General features: G+C 35.5%; 3 protein-coding genes across 5 annotated transcripts; 1 reads left to right on the top strand and 2 right to left on the bottom strand.

The window, feature by feature from the left end:
- The first annotated feature begins 1,903 nt into the window (after positions 1 to 1,903).
- Positions 1,904 to 5,028, top strand: LOC125190818 (Calcium-binding EF-hand family protein). The gene is made up of 5 exons (XM_048088220.2): positions 1,904 to 2,247; positions 3,331 to 3,627; positions 3,713 to 3,928; positions 4,000 to 4,128; positions 4,622 to 5,028. Exons 1-5 carry the CDS (start codon positions 2,020 to 2,022, stop codon positions 4,829 to 4,831), a joined length of 1,080 nt encoding a protein of 359 aa, XP_047944177.1. The 5' UTR covers positions 1,904 to 2,019; the 3' UTR covers positions 4,832 to 5,028.
- Positions 5,029 to 8,689: 3,661 nt separating this feature from the next.
- Positions 8,690 to 12,312, bottom strand: LOC125200451 (ubiquitin fusion degradation protein 1 B-like). 3 transcript variants are annotated; one of them, XM_048098099.2, is made up of 10 exons: positions 12,169 to 12,312; positions 11,959 to 12,013; positions 10,796 to 10,873; positions 10,552 to 10,576; positions 10,409 to 10,441; positions 10,196 to 10,317; positions 9,987 to 10,117; positions 9,533 to 9,756; positions 9,046 to 9,296; positions 8,690 to 8,957 (listed from the first exon to the last, which is right to left on the bottom strand). In XM_048098099.2, exons 2-10 carry the CDS (start codon positions 11,959 to 11,961, stop codon positions 8,865 to 8,867), a joined length of 960 nt encoding a protein of 319 aa, XP_047954056.1. In that variant the 5' UTR covers positions 11,962 to 12,013; positions 12,169 to 12,312; the 3' UTR covers positions 8,690 to 8,864. The 3 variants fall into 3 exon arrangements, with proteins under 3 accessions (XP_047954056.1, XP_047954057.1, XP_088915917.1); XM_048098100.2 differs by having other exon boundaries at positions 12,101 to 12,257; XM_089059791.1 differs by lacking the exon at positions 12,169 to 12,312 and adding an exon at positions 12,105 to 12,123.
- A 4,400-nt stretch (positions 12,313 to 16,712) lies between these two features.
- Positions 16,713 to 19,667, bottom strand: LOC125190816 (arginine decarboxylase-like). The gene has a single exon (XM_048088218.2). It carries the CDS (start codon positions 19,156 to 19,158, stop codon positions 16,999 to 17,001), a length of 2,160 nt encoding a protein of 719 aa, XP_047944175.1. The 5' UTR covers positions 19,159 to 19,667; the 3' UTR covers positions 16,713 to 16,998.
- Between the last annotated feature and the right edge of the window lie 911 nt (positions 19,668 to 20,578).

The following is a 20,578-nucleotide window of genomic DNA, read 5'->3' as shown; positions in this document are numbered from 1 at the left end:
AATGTGTTTTTACTTGTGCTTTTTAATTATTTTATTTTATAATATTTTTATTTTACTTATGGAAATGTCTAACCGGGACTCCTAATGCCGAACCGATGAAAATGGTCAATCGGGACTTCTAATACCGAACGGAGGAAGTATAAAATTATACAAACATGGGCAGAACTATATACTAGTAGTACTATATCTGAGGTGGAGCTTCTAATGAATTCATTTTTAAAAAAAAAATTTCTTTCTTATGAAGTTTTAAAATTTATTCATATTGTATACTTCGTATCACTGTACAAAAGCCTATATTAATAACCTAAATTACTTAAAATTTTATTTTGAAGTAAAATTAAAAAATTTAGCTTCTACTTACACTAATTATTTCAAACTAATTTTCTTTGTATAGTACTCAGTACTCACCATCCGAATCACTGCAGTTATCGTGCACCACCACAAATAGCTGTAGATATAGAGCATCTTCAATTATTCTTTATATTATGGAGTACTATCTTTTTATTGATAAAATTTTAAAAAAAAATTTTATTTTATTTTAATGTAACCTAAATTTACTTAAAAGTTAAAAATAAGATTAATTTTGAAGTATCAATGAAACAAATTTGCAGCCCTATTCTAAATTTTAATGTAACATTGAATATATCTTATAGGGAAAAAATTAGCACGTGTACTTCCTTTGTTACATTTTAGGAGTCTCAATTTATTATTTTTTATATCCCACTTCAGAAATCTCGATTCTTCTGAATTGAAATATTACACAAATAGTAGTAGGCTATAAATTAAATTTTTTATTCATATTTTATGGTAAAATTAATATATAAAAGTAGAAATTATAATTAACTATTTTTTTAATTAACTTTATTTTTAAAATAGACGAAGATGGAATATAAATCTGAGATAAAGTAGCGGATCCCACTAAGCCTCTGCCACGTCGCATCGGACTATCCTATGCAGTGAGCAATCGGTGAGGTGGCGACGCGTGTTGAATTATTACGGTCCGACAATAGCATTGAGAAGACCCGGCCCGGCCCCAACCGCCATACGTGCCTTAACCACAAACAAATACGTGGCTCATAACTTTTTCTTCGTTAAACCACCGACTTTAAGCCGCCTTTGCTTATTTTATTTCCCATTTAATATGTGACTCATTATGATTTTGTTTTCGAATTCAAATATTAGTGGTATACGTAATTAGTACTCATATGAAATTGAAGTCAGTTCTATGATTTGTTTGATTACACATATTTTATTATTCAACTTATTATCCTATAATCTACAGAGTAATGTTTTTCAGAGATACGATAATAGTTTTATTTTATTAGTGTATGCGTAATAAGAATATTTTTTTTTGTGACAACATAGAGCATTAGTAAAATACGTACTCCTGCAAAATAGTGGACTTTAGTCACACTAGAATTTTCGAAAATGCTCCACCACATTCATGATTCATGTATGTAGTAGCCAACTCCAAAATAACTAATTCTATACCTAAAGCTAAGAGGGTATGGTTCGTTGAATAGATAATTCCAGATACAACGACTTTAAAAATCCAATACTATCATCATCCAAATTAAAGTGCTTTATTACGAAATTAAAATAAAATGTAATTAACATTGAATCAATAGTCCATTGTGCAAATTGACTACTTAACTATATAAAATTATAAAAATCACATTTATGTGAAAATTAAAGGCTCACGTGATCGTAATGTAATGCAAAAATCAAAGACTGCGGATACCCTAAAATTAAATTGTTTTACATATATCTTAAATTTCCTGATAAACATTCAGCTTGGACCATCTTTGAGTTTAAATTAAGTAAGTAATATTGATTAAAAAGAAGAAATATAAAATTGGCGGAAAATCCTGATATTCACATCCAAACAAACCTCTCTTCAGTTACATTGATTGTTTATATATATAAAGCAGCAGAGCAGGGTGTAGGTGAAGGGGAGAAGGATCAAGAAAGAGAGGCACGAGAATCAGAGGTGGGCATTAATTGAAAAGCGAGAAAGCAATGAAGGCGATGAAAGGTGAAGTGATGGACGGGTCCGATATAAAAGAGCTGGTTGAGAACGACAACGTCTTCTCCAACTTCGTCCATCACAAGTTTCAACACCTCGACTCTGATTGCGACGGTAAGCTCTCCCTCAAAGAGCTTCAGCCCGCCGTCCAAGATATCGGCGCTGCCCTCGGCCTGCCTGCCCAAGGCGCTTCCCCTCAATCCGACCATATTTACTCTCAGGTCTTCCCTCAACTTTCTCTACCAAATGCGCTTGTGTTTGCGTGGTTGAGATTTGAGAAGATTGCTTGGAGCTTGTGAAGTTGGTCATCTTGGATTTTTTAAATACATTCACTCTATTTTTTAATCTTGCAGTAAGGATTTTTATAATTGGATGGAATATTTGAATGATTTTATTCAGTTTTTCTAGCATCAATGCTTGAGAAATGTTTGGGGTGTCGAAAAATATTGATTTTCCCTGTTTCTTCTAGTCTTGATGAAATTGCTAAGCTTGAAATTTGTTAACTTTGGTAGCTTTGAGTGTTTGATTCGAGAACCCATGTGTATATCTTAGATCCTACTATAACATTAAGAGAGGGGGATTTCTTTGAGAATTCAGTGTTGCATTCAATACTTGTGACTTCTCACAGGCCATTTCTGCTCCTTCTTGGCTAAAGTTGCTAATTGAGCTTCAAGAATTCAAGAAAATCTTTTAATAAGAGTTAATCCATACATGTGTGTGTGTGTGTGTTTTAGTGTTTTTTTTTTCAATTCTTGTTATTCATGTAGCTACTAATCTGAATCCGTTGGAATGTAGTTTGAGTGAGAGACTCAACCTCTATGACTTTCTAGGTTTTCTTATCTTCATCAACCAGAATCTCTGTGTGTGGTAGAAAATACAGAATCTGTCAATTTTAGTATGCAATAATACTATATATAATAGTGGAAGTGAGATGAACGTGTAGAGCATTACATGGCAAGAACAAACGGCTTTAGCGTGGTCCGTGGCTTTGCTTCGAAAGTAAAAAAGAGGAGAAATGCATTCATTTTGATAGGAAATGTTACTATCGTAGCAACTTTCTTGTCCAGATTCTTGAATTTAAGGGCTTTTGATCACGTTCACCTATTGCGGTCCACACCCCACACCACATGTCTCTCCCACAGCGTAATGAAAACGTCGGTCGAATAGGCTCTTAGTCTTACTCGTAGGAAATATTCACTTCATATTTTTTCTGTTGATGTAGCTTCTAATTGTGATGGTTTGTGAATATATGTGATTGTTGCCAATTTCTTGCTCACCCGTGGCTCGTTTTGATACGACTGCAGGTTCTTAATGAGTTCACACATGGTAAACAAGAAAAGATAAGCAAGACTCAGTTCAAAGAGGTTCTCTCAGATATTCTACTGGGCATGGCGGCAGGCCTGAAACGGGATCCTGTCGTGATTCTTAGGATCGACGGTGATGACCTCCTTGAGTTCGTCAACGGGCCCACCTTCGAGCCAGAGATACTCTCCCTATTCTCCGAGATTGACTTGCCCGAAGGATCACTCAAAGACTACATCATCAAGGCCTTCGAGAAACTCTCCGTTGATCAAGGCGTGCCTCCGGCTACAGATCATTGGGTAAACTTCTTCTCAACTAATCAGTGCCCTTCTCTCCCTTCGTACATTCTCTAAATAAAACGTGCTCCGTCCCGACTTTTTTTAGGTCATGAGCAACATTCTAGAGCCGGCGTTGGAGCCCTTGGGGGATTCCCTTGATGAGACGGTCTCACAAGAGACGTTTGTAGCTGGGTTCAAACAAGCATCGGAGAATGCAGCGAGGCTTCTCAAGGAGCAGCCGGCTATCGTTGCTCACAGTCAGAATACCTTTGATGGGAGCGGCATTAGAAGGCTCTTGTCTAATAAGTTTGAGCTGGATAAGGTTAGTTGATGATACTCAGCTACGCGTTTGTTGGGTTCTAAATTTTGCACAGAGCTAACGTGTCGTTGCAGGCATTGGATACTGCTCTGAAGAGTGTTCCGAGGGATCGCCATGGTAAGATATCGAAGGAATTCTTGAGTGTTGCAGTTGATAATTTGGGTGCCTCGGCCGGCTTACCTCCTCTTGGCGCTGTTGAGCAGGTGCGCCTGCCCTTTTGTTCGATTATGGTTTAGTTCATGCTATGCATCTTGAAATACATCTATATCTATTAGACTATTACTATTAGGAAAGTGTGTAGTAGTATTATAAATTCTGATAAACCTATAGTTTCTTACTATTATAGCTAAATTGGACGTACAAATTGTGAATTACAGCATTTACATTATGAGATATTTAAATAGATAATTCATTTTGATAAATTTAGGAATTTTAGGTGCATAAGAATAAATGAATAATTATAGTATCTCACAAGTCTCGGGTGACTCGAAACCCAACCTATTGGTTGTAGAGAAATTGTCTTATCCTTCAAGTTGTGCTTTGTTGGTCCACGGAATTTATACTAAAAACGTTACTATAGTTATATCAAAATTTGGCATGATATGACTAGTGTGCGTGATTTCTGTGTCGCCTTGACATATATAACTTCCTTCGGGTTGGGGTGATGACCTCCCGTGGTGGTCGCAATTCGTGCAGATGGATAACATAGTCACGGAAGCCATAAAAATGTTTGGTGGTGAGGATGGGAAGACAGTGAAGGAAGATGAGTTCAAGAAGCTACTAACAGAGGTTCTCGGGAGCATCATGCTGCAGCTCGAGGGCAATCCTGTCTCGATCTCAATAAACTCGGTGGTCCATGAGCCGTTGGCGTCGTCCTCCACCCTCCTGCAGCCTTCGTCGCCGTGATGTGTGTAAATAAAACTCAACCCAACTCAACTGATGGAGACTTGTAATTTTTTGACTATGTTAAGTGATGAGGGTTGGCTAGTTTGGATGGAGCTGACTATCTACTTACTATATATGCTGTTGCTTAAACATGATCATTTAATGATCAGTTAACTCTTATTTACGCTCCCTAATTATGTTACCAGATTCTTTATTTTCGTGCTTTTGTTGTTGATGCATGTAACTTTTATGGTGTTCAAGAATTGAAGGTGTCTTCTTGTTTATTTTTATGGTTTTCAATTAGGATAATGGTACGTGGCCACATTATGGCTGGCCATAAACTGGTTTATTAGAAAGAAAATCGGTTTATTTATAATTTCCGGTTTACTGCCAAATTAGTTTCACTTTTATACCCTTTAGTTACTTTTTGGAGAATTGCCGCCCAGTTTTCATTTATTCCCTCTATTTTTATTTACTTTCAGCTTTTCCCTCTAATCTATTTTCATTTCACAAGTTGAACTGCAAGCCAAAATAATTTTTGGCTGTCGTCGAGTATCTAAGCTTTTTAGTGTATGCTAAACATATTCTTGGTACCATGTCCACTAAAAATTCATTTTTATCCTTACTTCATTCTTTGTATATTTGTAAAGTAAAGTAAAGCCTCAAACGTAAATATTAGTAGTATATTTAATTGAACAAATATGTTTATCTTTATTTTAAAAAACTTGTGTCCATACGCTACAATCAATTTAATTAAAAATATTTAAGTATAATATAAAGTGAATCAAAATATCAAATCATCACCAGTGGGTCAAAATTGAATATAAGATTTAATTGAATCATTCAATTATAAATTCAAGTTAAACCAAAGATCAAAGCTTAATTAAAATCATCAATGATATCAAATTAATCTAAAATTGAGTTGTTCAATTGAGTATTATATAAATTGAAAACTCAAATACTTAGCTGAGTCTAAAATTTAATTTATTTATGTAGTTAAACATAACATTCAATTGATTAAATAATTGAATCGGAAATCATTATAAAATTAAATTTTAAGTGACTGAATTAATATTGTACATCCTATTCATTAGAATAAATCACGAGTTATACTTAATTTTTTTAGTACTCCTACTTCCTCCCTCCGCAATACTCACTCCATCTGTGAATAGAAATCTCATTTTTTCATTTTAGTTCGTCCGCGAATAAAAGTCTCGGTTTATAATTACTATAAATGGTTAAGAGGTCACACATTCCACTAACTCAATCCACTCACATTTCATTTAAAACTAGTACTCTATATACAAGTAGGACTAATATTACACCAACCTTCTTCCATCCACTTTTTTTTAACATTTATTAAAACTCGTGCTGGAAAAAAAATGAGACTCTTATTTAAGGACAGAGAGTATACTTGTCACAAGTTGACCCGATTTGAGCTTTAAGAAATGTATAAAAGAGTAGGTAAAAAAATTAGTGGGATGTGAGTTCTACTTTTATCTATTATTTTTATAAAAGAAATATGAGTGAACTAATATAGTGAAATGTATAGTCCATTAACAAAAGTAGTAAAATAAATGTGACATATATTGATGGACAAATCGAATAAAAAACTCGTCTCAAGTAATAACGGATAAATAAAGTATCATCCAATTAATTAATATCATTAAATCAATTTCCTTGTGTACTCAACATGTTAACTCAAAAAACACGAAACATAATTAAAAATTAGATATAAGAGTAGAAAAATTAAGAGCAAATAGTCATTCACATCCGACTATTATATAATTAAATCATTTCTCAAATTATAAATTACAAAATTAACCACATGTAAATATACTTCTACTTTTGGTATGTCATCTAGCTAATTGATGGTTATGAAGATGATTTCCTTGTGTACTTACATATTAACTCAAAAATCATAAAATGGAATTAAATTAGATATATAATAGTTAAAATATATTTCTCCAATCGCATAATAGGAGTCACTCTTGTTATAGACATGAGTTTTAAGAAATGTAAAAAATAATAGGTTGGAAAAGTTAATGAAATATGTGACCCACCTTTTACATTTTAAATTATAAAATAATCCATTTATATATATACATAGTTTATTACTCCACTATTATCCAATCAAATTGATTATTATCATTAAGCAATTTTCTTATGTACTCCACATATTGACTCACAATCTCAAAACATTAACATGTTAGTAAAAAATAAATAAACTTTAAATAGCCATTTATATCCAACTATTTATTATACTACTAAAATGGTTTTTAAGTTATACTAAATTATAAGATTGACCATAGCCTTATATACTTTATTAGTAAATATCACCAACAATTTGATCATTAAGTGATTGTGCAATGGACATGTTGACTTAAAAATCAAGAAACATAATTAAATTTGTACACGTATAATTGTGAAAGAAAAGTGCTTAATCATTATCACATTTTGATAAGGAAAATATTAGTCCTTATTTTAAAGTTGTTTTAATATATTAAGTTAGAGGATTTTATTGTTATTAAATTGAAGATTTACCTTAATGATTTATTTTATTAAAGATAACGAAAAGAAAACAAGGTGTTGGAGAGTTACACAAATGACAAAGAAAAAACTGAAATAAACTACAAAATGATTAAATAATTAAGTTAGTAAAAAATTACTATTTCATAATTACATATAATAGTTTAATTATTTAGTGTGTTAATTAATATACTACTCTTATCATATTAATTCATAATCTAAATTAATGATTTTTTCTTAAAATGATAGTGTTTAAAATCTTCAAAATTAATATATTAAGAATAAATTATACTATAAAATTAAATCATATGAATAAAACTATTATGTCTATACGATTTATATAAATTTGTTCTCTCTCTTAATTAAATAACATTAATTTATGGTCATTTCAAAATAAACTACTACTACACGCTGTGTGTTAATTCAATTTCCAATGTGGAGCGACTAAATACTAGCATTAATTAATGTTGCTTTAGTTCAAAATTTGAAATAAATTGATCCCCTCTCATCCGGTGAAAATGAAATGGAGTGAAATTAAGTAAAGGATATATTGGTAATTTTCATTTATCCACTAATTATAACTAATATTTTATCTTATAACTAGTCATTCAATTTATTAATTTGAACTTGTGTGGGTGGCCATAATGTGGCCATTTAGCATCACTCTTTCAATTAATAGAGATATTTGAAGAATTTTTCTAAATTATATTAGTTCGTGAATAATTTTATCATATGCACGATAGCACTGGATACGTCGTTTCAGTGGTACAAATTTTATTTTAATGTGAAAATTGAGCTTTCAATTTTAAATCCGACCTAATTGAATTTGTTTTCTAAATTTAACCTGGGTCAACAGTTGTAGTAAGTAAGATTTGGAAAAGAACTTATCAGATATACTATTATAGAAAATATTTGATCTGAGCAAAAAATTATTAATATAGAAAACAAAAGTATCGAATTGTAAATTTGGTTGGTGGAAGTATAACATTTTTATTATAAGAAGTCTAGTTCAAGTCTATAAGAATATGATGGCATAACTAGTTTTGGCTCAGTCAACTTTACTTATTGAAAAACGGAAACCATTATATTCGACTGAAATTGCGATTCATAATTAACTGAAACCAATTTGAATATGTAGGCAAAGTACGGCAGTTGCCGATAATAAGCTTGACCCAGCTTCTTTGAAAACGAAGCGGCCCTTTTCCTAGGAAGCATTGTTCAAGAACTTCACCACTATTTAATTAAAATATCAATAAAAATAATCACACGAATTAATTGACCTATTTATTTGTGCTCCTGGCACTATCACCAATTCAGAGACCACAAACAACCCAACATAAATTCCATGTATAAAAGCTATCAAAAGAATTCTGTATTTTCTTGTGTCAAAAGAAGACTAAACCACTGTTCAACTCCTTCGACCGGGACAATGTTTTGTTCCAATTCTTTTCCAGCAAGTTCTAAACCAACACAGATTCCATGACAAATCAAGAGTTATAACTTACAGGTGCAGATAAATATAATATCAACCCCTCAAAGAGTATTTCTTCCCACTAAAGGCTTGGAACTTCGGATCATCACTCTTCGGAGGCTCCGCCTTAGCATCTTTTGAAGCATCCTGTAATGCAGAAGCATATGATTCAGACGCATGCAGGCATACAAAAGGTTCATTTGATAGGATTCAGAAAAGGAAAGTTGAGTGAAACCTTTGGGGCATCTTTTGTGCGGTTAGCATTTGACCCAAATACGAGCTTCCCTTGAGTTGGGGCTTTGGCAGTATGTGAGCTGGAACTAGAGGCGGTACCTGTTCCTCCAGCCGAAGCATTGGCACGCCTGTCTTGGGGCACAGATGACGACACTGGTGGAGATCCCGTTTTTAAAACTTTCCCATCCAAGCGTCTTCCAACGCCAGTAAATGGATTGAATTTTGGTTCAGACTCCTCGGGAGGTTCCTGACCTGTATGCACACCATTCCAATAAGTAGGTGTTTGATGGTAAAAAAAAGAGGTACAAAAATTACCCCGTGGATTTCTCACTAAAGAAACACAACTATGAGATGCCACAGTAGAGAACTAAGTCAATGTTATCTACCAAACATCATAATCATGTTCACTCAAAGAACTTAACTACTGGATCCAACCCAACCACAAACAGAACATAGGTCTCTATGAAAATAATTCACAGAGATTTTACCTTCTGCTGGTGCTTTGCCTGTCGAAACGGGGGCAGAAGGTCTTTCTGGTTCCTTGTAATCAAGAGGAGGAGCAAAGTCCACTTCACAATCAGTCTCGATAATGCTTATCGCATGAGATGGCTTTGCCTCAATGATATCAATGTAATACTTTTTATTATTATAAGCCACCATGATACTATCCCCAGTGCTCAAGCACGAAAAGTTCCTCAGTGTTGTCTCCAAGCTGTATAAAATAGAATTAAACTGTACTCAGCATTCAGAATAATGCTCTTCAAATAATAATTAGGTAGCAAATCTCTACTGGAAGCACTCATGCTCTGAAATCTGCCGAATGAACTTACTTCTTTGAAGTATGAGCTTTCTAAGAATGTTCATGATAAATGTCTCAGATATACTTGCACAAGCCAAGTAGGCATTTAAGGATGAGAAAGCTAAACAGTAATCTACACTTACATAGCTTTTGGATTGGAAATATCCAAGAAATCCTTTGTGTGTGGTTGCAATTTTACGTATGTACCCTTTGGAAGAGTTACATTTTTCACTCGCACAAAGTCTCCCTCTTGTAGCAATAGATTCTCCATCATCTAATGCGACACAATAAGTAACAGTGTCAATCTGAAGCTGAAATCACATACCACTAACAAGCATCAAGTAGCACCTACCCAGTAAGGCATATAGATCATGCCTTCTTCAGCAATGAACTCCAGAACCCCACAGTGTGAAACGCGCTCAGTAGCAGCATTCCGGAGCTCAAATAACATAGGGTAATCAATGTGAAGGGAGGCTGTAGCAAAAATTAGCAAAGATTAGATCAAAGTCAATCAATGGAATACGAAAAGAATAATGAACTAGGGCATGTAGCTAAAGTTCCTTACCAAGACGGTCAAGAGCTGATGGCGGCATTATAACTGTAAAAGAATAGAGTTAGGAACAAACAAATAAATAAAAAGAAAAACATCTGCTGTGAACATTTTCATAAATTGCCAGCATATCTAAAAGATAGGTAAGCTGATCATACCTTTATCACCATTTTCTATCTGTGCCTGCAGGTATTGAAAAGAAGCAATAAATTAGATCAACTTGATTAAAACAAAATGTTCAGGAGCCATATAAAATATACTGCTAAGTGCTAACTGAAACACACACAGACTTTTCATTCACAAAAGGTACTTTTAAGACATGCACACCCACCATGCAATAATCACAATGGGATGGTAATCAGATTAATTAATAAAACGAGATGCGAAAGAAAATAGTCAAACCTTGTCTATGAAAGACGCAGGGTAACACCGGTATGTTTGTTCAAATGATGTTCCATGGTATCCATACCCGTCAAAAAACTGAAACACAAAACTCAGAACAATAAATATCAAACGAATAAAGACTAGAGTGATACTTCTATAGAAAACTCCCAATACAAGATTGATGAACACCAATGAGTAGATACTGTGCTAAATGAATTAACTACTATGTCTTTTTTATGCTCTCGAATGCGATTGGTAGTGTATATCTAAAACTTTCATAGGCAGCACAGCTAATCCATCACCCAACTCACAGCCAAGAATTTAATCATCTATTCATGTTGACATATCAACCTAACTCCACCAAATTTTATTGCATATGACAATAAAATATGCCAAACGTTGTGACAAGCATAAGGTATTATCCCTATACTTTTATGCCAGCTAGGTATGACTCTGACAGGATCATCCGTGTTAAATTCCTCCAAGAAAAATCTATGAGCACTAAGATCAGATCCATGAGCTAAAAGAAAAGCAAGCAAAGAATAGCATCTACTAATACATTCGACAACTCAAACACCTTATTACAGCAGATACGAGAAGTCAATATATATAGGAACAAACCAGCAGTAGGAAGGTGCACGAATAAATGTTTCACTTTTTTCTACTATAAAAAAAAATCAAGATTATAGTTCCCTGGTCCCAATGTATTCAAGTTATTGCAATCGATTCAGGATTTCCAAGTTGAAAGCCATTAACTCTAAATTAGTCATGATCCCATTGTGCAATATTAAGTTAATATTTTCATTATAATAAACAGCTCAAACTGAGAGATCACAACATAGTATGACACAAGCACTTTGTGTGAGGCACGAATCATTGTCTCACAACAAACAGGGCAGGAAAAGTCAATGTTTTCCTATAAACCCACTATACTTCAGAGCTCAAATCGAATCATCAAACTGCGAAAAAGGCATGAGATAGAATAGAACAAGCACTTCGTATGAGGTGCGAACCATTATCTCACAGGAACCAGAGGAAACCAATGATTTTCCTTAAATTTGGCAAAGAAGATCACAGTCCAACAACAACTTAAATTTTCACCGAAAACACAAACACAGAACTATTATGATCAAAATTTACATGAAAAATAAAGGAAATTCGCATCCAAAACAAAAAATTACCATATTTATGATGATCTAGGTTAAATTAAGCACGCGCTTAAACGTCTGGATTCGCCTGTGACAGAAGAAAAAAAAGGGGGAAACGATCAATCAGAATCGGCAATAGAAAATCAATCAGAAATTCAATGGATAGCAGAATTACAAACAGCAAATTTTTGGTGTGTTAGGATCTGCAACAGAATAAAATTGAAATTGAATGGATTGACGCACTTTTGAGGCACAAAAACGAAGATTCGCAGTGTGTAGTTGGAAGAAATTGAAGGCACGTAAAGTGAAGAGGAATTGAACGGAGGAGAGGGGAGAAGGAAGGCTAAGATGCTTCTGGTATCATTCTGCTTCTTGTGCACGCTACTTTTATAGGTTGGATTCGTGCGCATCTGTTCAGGCCCAATTAAATTTATAAAGCCCAATTCGCCCCATTTTTTCTGAATAAATAGTTCATAAATACTACTCCTGCTCCGGACTCATTGAGTATACACCTTAAACCGTTAAAATATTAAATACAGTAGTAGTAATATTTAATAGTGGAGAAATATCATGTAATTATTTGAGTATAAACCATAAACCACTAAAATAATAAATATAGTAGTAATATTAATCAGTACGAAAACATATTTCTTTACAAAAGTTGGATGACTTATTGATTATTTTTAAAATATATTCATGTAGGCTTAGTTTCGTAAATTGATAAACAGAATATCATTGGTTAAATTGATACAGTCTTTAATTCTAAAAATAGCCAAAAAAGTCTACCAAATTTGAATTTATTTGCAATCATCATTTGATTTGGTAACCAGCAAAATTACACGTGGATATTACCACTAATAAATTAAAGTAGTAAACAATGTGGAACGACATCGTTCTATTAGAATTTAAGAATTACTATTAATTTACAAATACATATAAATCTTTGTATAATGGCAATGTTTACAATTTTATTAGGTAAATATTGTCCAATATGTACTACTAGTAAAATGACTTCGTGATTCTCATGAAACTTGTATTGAAACCTAATCAGTTAAACTAAATTGTAAACTTAGGTGGCGTTCGGTTGTCATAACTAATTATCATGAGACTATTCATCTAGGATTAAGTTGTAGAATTATTTTAGTTGGAGGGGGAGGCTATGACTAATTATCATCAGACTATCCATCTAGGATTAAGTTGAGGAGATCAATCTTATAAACTAAACATGATACATATTTAATCATGAGATTTAGTTTTGCCAACTGAACACCCCAAATATTTATGGAGTTGGATGTACCGAGTATGAATTATGATCCTTTCACTATGGGAATTTTCTAGAAATATCACCACTCTTCATGTGGATTGCATTAACATCTTAAATTAAGAATGTTGAAACATATATTTATACTACAGTACTTTAATTTAAAAGTTGATCAGCTAAAAAAACAATGTGCATTAGAATTTTAATGTGTAATTAGTAAGATAAAAGAGTACGTGAAAAGAAAAATTAATTGAAAGATTGTTAATGAAGGAAAGAAAAGTTTTCTTATTTGGGTCAATGTCACACGCGATGTTGACATTTAGGTCAACATCATGTAGTTTTATAAGAGTAATTGGCCAAAATGTTTTACTATATTCCTCCCGTTCTATAAAAATAAATATTATTTTCATTTTAGTCTGTCCCATAAAAATAATGCACTTTAATTTTGGTAATTTATTTTCTATATAATGAGGTGAGTCCTATTCCACTACTCGAATAACTTTTTCTTTTCATCTCTCTCTTAATTTATCGATTATGATTTAAAACATGTGTAATCTCAAATGTCTCTATTTTTATACTCCCTCCGACCCACAAGAATATGCATAACATCTTTTTTTTTCTCTAATAAAGTGAAAACCATCATCCACTAACAATATTTCAAATACTTTTTATTTTTATCTCGTTTTACTTTAGCAATTGTATATTAAAATCTATGTCCACCCAAGAGTGCATACTCTTGTTGGACTTGAGGGAGTATTATAGTTGATCTTTGGATAATGGCTTTTATTTGCCACAACAAGTCCGAACTCGTTCGGTCGTCGAATTTAATTATTTCAAAATTATTTAGTGGAGAATTTAAACAATAATATACTCCACTTACTTAAAAGAGTAAACGAAATTAAAAAAGAGCCTCGATCAATATCCCAAAAAGTCCATTAATACTTGAATAAGAGCATCCGCAATGGTGCTTAGGCCAGCAATAGGTCAGCCATTCTCTCCCCTGCCACGTCAGCAACACTAAAAAATCTACCTGCCACATCAGATTTAGGCCAGCCATAGGCTAGCCGCAATAAAAATAATTCAAAATATACTACATTTATGGAATTAAAATTACGATTAAAATACGGAATTAAATTTACGAGACATATACGGGAAAATTCATTAATTTTATTTAAATAAAAAAAAGTACATTAACTAAAAATCATAAAAATAACATAATAAAAAAAAATCCGGGCTTCCACACACGAGCCACCTTGAATTTGTTGTTGTCCATCGCTAGATGTTGCTCTTGTACAGAAAATTAGAGATAGAGAAAATCGCGTTTATATAGTTTTTCAAAAATTAAAAAAAAAAAGAATTAAAAAAATTAAAAAAAAAAAAAAAAAAAAAAAAATCGGCGCTGGCCGATCGGGCCGCCACAATGGCGGCCAGCGCATCGGCCAGCGCCGAGAGATCGGCCAGCCCACGCCGATCAGCTCGCCGATTTCGCGCTGGCCGACTCCAATGGTTCGGCTAGCCGATCGACCAGCGCGACGAATCGGCTAGCCGGTCGCTAGCCGCCCATTGCGGATGCTCTAATGTGAATCATGAATTCGAATTTCACCTTCCAATATCCAATTCAAATCTAAACTCTCTTGATCAATCCTATTAAACAAAATCTAGTTCACAAGAATGGCTAGTTGGATCGAATTAGAACGATGCCCAAAATCAAATGTTAGCACGTACCCGTTTATATTTTTTATTTTTTGAATCTCTTTTCTGATTGAGGTCATATTAGAAAACAAATAAAATGACTATTATAGAAACTTGGTATATGGATTAAAAGTTGGTAATCAAATTTTTCATTGCCATTGATGCACATGGGTAATAGTCTGGACAAGATAGAAGCAGCCCGGGGTTTTTTGGTATCCACAAAGAAGTGGAGATTGCTAACTGTGGTACGTTTTGCTTGTCACATGGAATAGTATTTTACGTGTTTGTTTTTGTTTGAAAACGGTTGAGTGGTTGTGGTGGTGTGCCGGTGGCTTTTTCTTGCGCCCGTCTTTGCTGATCCGATGCTTCATTGCGATTAGTTTTAACTCGTAATCTGTGGTTTTCATTTCCAGGTTTTGCGTAGAGTAGACTTGGTTGTTGCTTCTCTTGTGTCTTTTTGTATTGCTTGTTGTGTTTGTTCTTTTGAGAGACTTCTTCCCAAAAAAGGTTTAGTCTGAGCATTTTTGTTTTCATAAAAAAAGTCTAACTTCTGAATAAAAGAACCTGCAGTCATAGTTTCATGTCTTCTAACATGGGGATAGGAAAAAAAGAAACAGAGAAGATCAATTTATATACTTCTTCTCCATAAAAGATAAGTACTGTGTGGATAAAATACAGATTATATACACATCAAGAAAACACATCAAAATTGGATGAAATTTTGACTTCACCAAGTTGTCAACACATTTATGTATGGCACATAATGTATAATACAACTCATCCAAGTATCTACATTCTAATGGGGCCATATTATTGCAAAAAGCACAATGCTTATCTTCAAGCTTACCACCACATCTACAGCTTCATCCAACTCCCAACAGCCACAGATGGCCAGTCACATATATCAATAACTCATAACAAGTGGCCACGGCATGCCGGTTTAATTAGGACAAGCTTAGCCCAACAAGTTGGATATCAGTTCTTACAAGAATAGATCCTAATTCGACTAGACAGAATATATTGTGACTAAGGTGGATACAGTTTCAATACATCATCATCAAAAGAATTCCATGTCCAAAGTCTTATCATAGTTTCAGGCTCAGTAACCAAGACTATTGGATAACCATAAGAAATGCTTATACTCAACAATAAAACTAGAGTCCCTTATCAAGAATACAGCACACATCAGTTCTGGTGAGAAAAGATATGACAGACATAAGAATCTGAGAATACTACACAAACAACAAATATGCAACTCCTAAACTTGTGACCTCTCAAAGCCTGAGATAAAGCATATTTCAAAAGCTAGCTAGCCTCTATAACAGCATGCATTAGCAAGTTGCAGCCATCAATTTTGACACCTCACAAAGGGAGAATATAACAGGAAACCGAATAACCACCACCACTACAGACAATAAGATTATTAAAAATCTAAACATATGAATGCTGTATTTCATAAGCTCTCCATTCATAGAAAATAGTCGTATCTTGTTTTTTGGAACATCACTTTAATTGAAATACTACTACTAGTAATGTGAGCCTCTTTCTCCACTTAAAATAAACTTAGAATATAGAACATAGAGCCAATCAAGACAAAGTCAGCATACCCCACATAGGAACACAAGTGTATGCAAGCAAATAAGGGCCACTAATTCTGTACTAGCAGTCTAGTAATAAAAATTGCAAGGACCAGCAAAAGCATATAAATACCTTTGGCAAAGCGGCCACCAATTTTTGTCTTTAACTGACCGCTTAATTTGAAATCTTCAAACTTCCATTCAAGTCCAAGAACCCAATCAAGAATAGAAATGAAAGATATCAACATCAAACAATATTCTTGAAACATAGTCGATTAAGATAGCAATGAAAATCAACAATTACATAGAACAAGCTGGGAATTTTGAGCTCCCTACTACCCAACACAGCATGCTAAAGACTCAAATTTCCTGCTTCATACATCCTCGTTCATCATCACCAATTCAAAAAAGAGAAATGAACACCTTAGTAATAAAGAGGAACCAACCTGATCCCAACTAAGAAGTTAATAACACCACCCCAACCACAAACTAGAACAAACAGGGAGATGTAAACTGACATTTATTTAACTAAAAACATGCAACTCAAGCAATGCAATAAGACCACTGCTCGTCCTCAGCACCAACAGCATCGCCAGACGATGCAAAGCTCTCATCACTGCAATAGTAGTACCCGCCATTGCCAGCCCCGGCAGCAGTCAGGCTGCAAGAGGCGGCGCTGGCCAAGTAAGGCATGTTATTGAAAGAGCAAGCTAGGCCATTAGCCAGCGCCAAGCTGCTGCTGCCACCATCATCGGCAAACTCCTCAATCCGATGCTTCAGAGTCTGGAACATAAGCTCAGGCTCATACTGCATCACTCGTAGCACATCTCCACAAGTCGGGCCTGGCACAGCACGCGTCACAGCAAAGCCGTGGGGGCTGTTGCTCTGCGACACGCGTACAACACTTGGGCCACCAAACAGGTTGTGAACACCACCCAGCGCCTCTTCATAAGCACCACCCAAGAACATCCCTAGATAATAAGCCGCCCGATCACCATTCCCACTGCCGTTCGCATCCAATTTGTGCAGAGGCAAGCTTGATTCTCCACCAATGAACTTGTCAATCTTCCCATCACTGTCGCAGGTCAGGTCGGACAGAATCCCTCTAACTACAGGCTTCTCATCCAGCCTGTGGATAGGAATCAGAGGGAACAACTGGCCAAAGCCCCAAAAATCAGGAATTGAGGTAAAAACAGACAGATTCATATGGTATGTCCGAACAGGGTCATCAGAAAGACCAATAGCTTTCGACACCAATTCACAAAAGCCATCAACCTCAGCAAGCTGTTCCATATTCAAAGACCCTTCTTTGAACTGCTCAACACACCTCTGTTTCAGCTGCTCTGCATAAAGCAAACAATTCTCATATTCACCACGAACACCAGCTGCACACAAATTTCGGTAATCAGCACGAGCATCATCAGACAACTGCTCCTCAAAATACTCAATCCCAAGAGGAGACTGGAACTGCGGAGAATCGTGAGAGCTTGCAGAAACAGCTTCAAACACCAAAATTGAGTGGTGGGAGACAATTGCACGGCCGCTTTCACTGCAAATAATCGGATGCTTGATGCCCTTGCGGTCACACACCAACCTCACCGCCCCAACAACGGCAGAAGCATACTCTTCAAGGGTGTAGCTGACAGAAACATCAGAATTGGGAGACTTTGAGCCGTCATAATCGATTCCAAGCCCTCCGCCAATATCAATCACTCTCATACAGGCACCAAGGCGAACCAATTCGCTATAGATCTGCGCAGCTTCACCAACACCATCAGCTAGCAATGCCGTGGACGGGATTTGGGATCCAATATGGAAATGCAGCAGCTGCATACAATCAAGCATTTCGTTCTGCTCCAGTTTCTTAACAACACGGAGAATCTGCGTTGTTGTTAGACCAAATTTCCCTTTCTCACCAGATGTAGAACCAAAATGACCAGAATGCTTAGTCCTCAGCTTAGCCCGGAGCCCAATCACAGGCCGAACACCGAGTTTCTTGCTCACATCGATCACAATATCAAGCTCTTCCTCTTGCTCAAGCACAATAACAGTATTCAGATGCAGCTTCCTCGCAAGCAATGCCAGAGCTATGTACTCGACATCCTTAAATCCGTTGCACACCAACAGCGCCTCAGGGCTTCCGTTACAGAGGGAGCTCATGGCCAGAAGAAGCTCCGGCTTGGAGCCAGCTTCGAGCCCGAAGCGGAAACCGGAGCCAAACTTGACAATATCCTCGACAACAAACTTATCCTGATTGCATTTCACAGGGTAGACGCCCTGGTAATGAGCCTCGTAGCCTTGAGACTGGATCGCGAAATCAAAAGCAGATTGGAGAGATTCAAGGCGATCCTTGAGTATGTCGGGGAAGCGGACAATGAGGGGCAGCTGAAGCCCGAGCCCTCCCGAACTCTTCAGATCGGAGGCCTTCTTAACGACCTTGAAAAGATCGATTTCCTGGTGGGACAGGGTGCTGGCGCCATGGGGACGGACAGAAACGTCGCCATTAGAATTGACCGTGAAGTAGGGCGCGCCCCATCCGTCCACACGGTAGAGCAGCGCCGAGTGGTCGGGCGTCCAGGGTGCCGTGGCGGCGGAGGGGGCAGTCGGTGGAGGCGGAATCTGGGGGAGAGTGCTATCCCAGCTGGCGAATGCGTAGGGAAGAGAGGAAACGGAGGCGTCAACACAGCAAGCGAGGGCAGGCATCTCTAGAAATTTGATTGGGAAATGGAAAAAGGTAAAAAAAGAATCAAAAAATATTTTGAATCGAATTTGATTAGGTTACGGTGGGGAAAATATCGGAAATGAATGAGGTCGTAACAGATAGGGGCTTTAAAACCCGCCGAGGCCGGAGCCCCGGCTACCCCCTCAAAAGAAGCAAAAAGGGATCTGAATCACAAAACGGTGACCGAAGGCACGGTTACACGGCACCGGAATCCCCACGCCTACCCCTCAGAAGAAGCGGAAATTGGGAAAATCAAGCTCGGAAACGAATTCACCGAACCGGAAAACCAAACAAATCTAATTCTCGAAAGCGGATCCCACCATGCAGAATTGGAGGAATTGGATGGAGAGAGGGGTGAGAAAAGGAAGGCGAGAGAGAGAGGGAGAATTGACGGAAACCTAACGGCTGCGGATGAGAGAGAGAAAGGGGGGCTAGGGTTTGAGTGATTGTGTAGATAGAACGTGAATGCTGCGGATGAAGAGTGAGCGAGAATTGCATGAGGGCCGATGCATAATTTTATAGTGAAATTTGCAGAGGATGGGAGGCGGGGCCCACTACTTGACCTAATTTCTTTTTTCTTTTTCTTTTTTGCTCGCCGCTTTTCGACGTCATACATTACATTCTAATTTTTAAAGAATAATCTCCTAACTTTCAATAAATTTATTTTGTTTTTAACTATATTTATATTTGCATTATTCCTTCATCCTAAATTAATCTGGATATAATAAATTCCTAACTTTCTTATCTTTTTTATTTTATTTTTTCTCATATTTTATTATATTTATTAATCTATAAACCTAAAAGAAACTCTCTATTTAAAAGCGAAAAGAATATTATTTTTATAATTTTTTTATTCTGTTTATATAAATAATTAATATTTTAATCCTAACTTCATTTAAGATAAATTTTAATTTTAACAATTTAATTTCAAAGCTTGCTAAATGCTAACCAAAACGATGCTATTCTTGATTGATATTATATGTTATTGTGATTGAGTGTTAACTGTTAAGTAAATCATCATGTTATGCCAGAGAAAAAAAAAATTATTTGATTGCAAAATTAGAGCAGATCAATAATTTTTGAATAATTTAAAGGTAGATTTTAAAGATGTAACGTAAATAAACTTAAAGATAGATTAGTATCATTTTAAGTAATGCAAAAAGGAATTTTTTGAGATATGTATCATACTTTTTATAATAAGCAAATGAGTGAATGGAATATGAAATTATTTAAAATGATTAAGATAATTAATTAATATGTGAATATATAATTATCCACGGTAGAGTAATTGGTTAGTTTCGGAGTAAAATTTTTTGGTTGGGAAATTATAGTAGTAGTATAAATTTTGTGTGGGGGCGATTCTTTTATGGAGGCTAAAACAGCTTCGAGATGCCGCGTGGC

Source organism: Salvia hispanica, chromosome 5 (genome assembly GCF_029641045.1).
Source record: "Salvia hispanica isolate PSC_SH4W2 chromosome 5, Shi_PSC_v1, whole genome shotgun sequence".
NCBI classification, from domain to species: domain Eukaryota; kingdom Viridiplantae; phylum Streptophyta; class Magnoliopsida; order Lamiales; family Lamiaceae; genus Salvia; species Salvia hispanica.
Note: the sequence above shows the minus strand (reverse complement) of the source record. Positions and strands in the feature narration are given on the sequence as shown.

Excerpts from the sequence above, each read along its gene's own strand:
- LOC125190818 (XM_048088220.2), top strand. The coding sequence starts at position 2,020 with ATGAAGGCGATGAAAGGTGAAGTGATGGACGGGTCCGATATAAAAGAG. Across the intron at positions 3,929-3,999 it reads ATAAGTTTGAGCTGGATAAG|GCATTGGATACTGCTCTGAA; the intron begins GTTAGTTGATGA and ends GTGTCGTTGCAG. Across the intron at positions 4,129-4,621 it reads CTCTTGGCGCTGTTGAGCAG|ATGGATAACATAGTCACGGA; the intron begins GTGCGCCTGCCC and ends CAATTCGTGCAG.
- LOC125200451 (XM_048098099.2), bottom strand. Across the intron at positions 10,442-10,551 it reads GATAGAAAATGGTGATAAAG|TTATAATGCCGCCATCAGCT; the intron begins GTATGATCAGCT and ends ATTCTTTTACAG. Across the intron at positions 10,318-10,408 it reads ATCAGCTCTTGACCGTCTTG|CCTCCCTTCACATTGATTAC; the intron begins GTAAGGAACTTT and ends TTTTTGCTACAG.
- LOC125190816 (XM_048088218.2), bottom strand. The coding sequence starts at position 19,158 with ATGCCTGCCCTCGCTTGCTGTGTTGACGCCTCCGTTTCCTCTCTTCCC.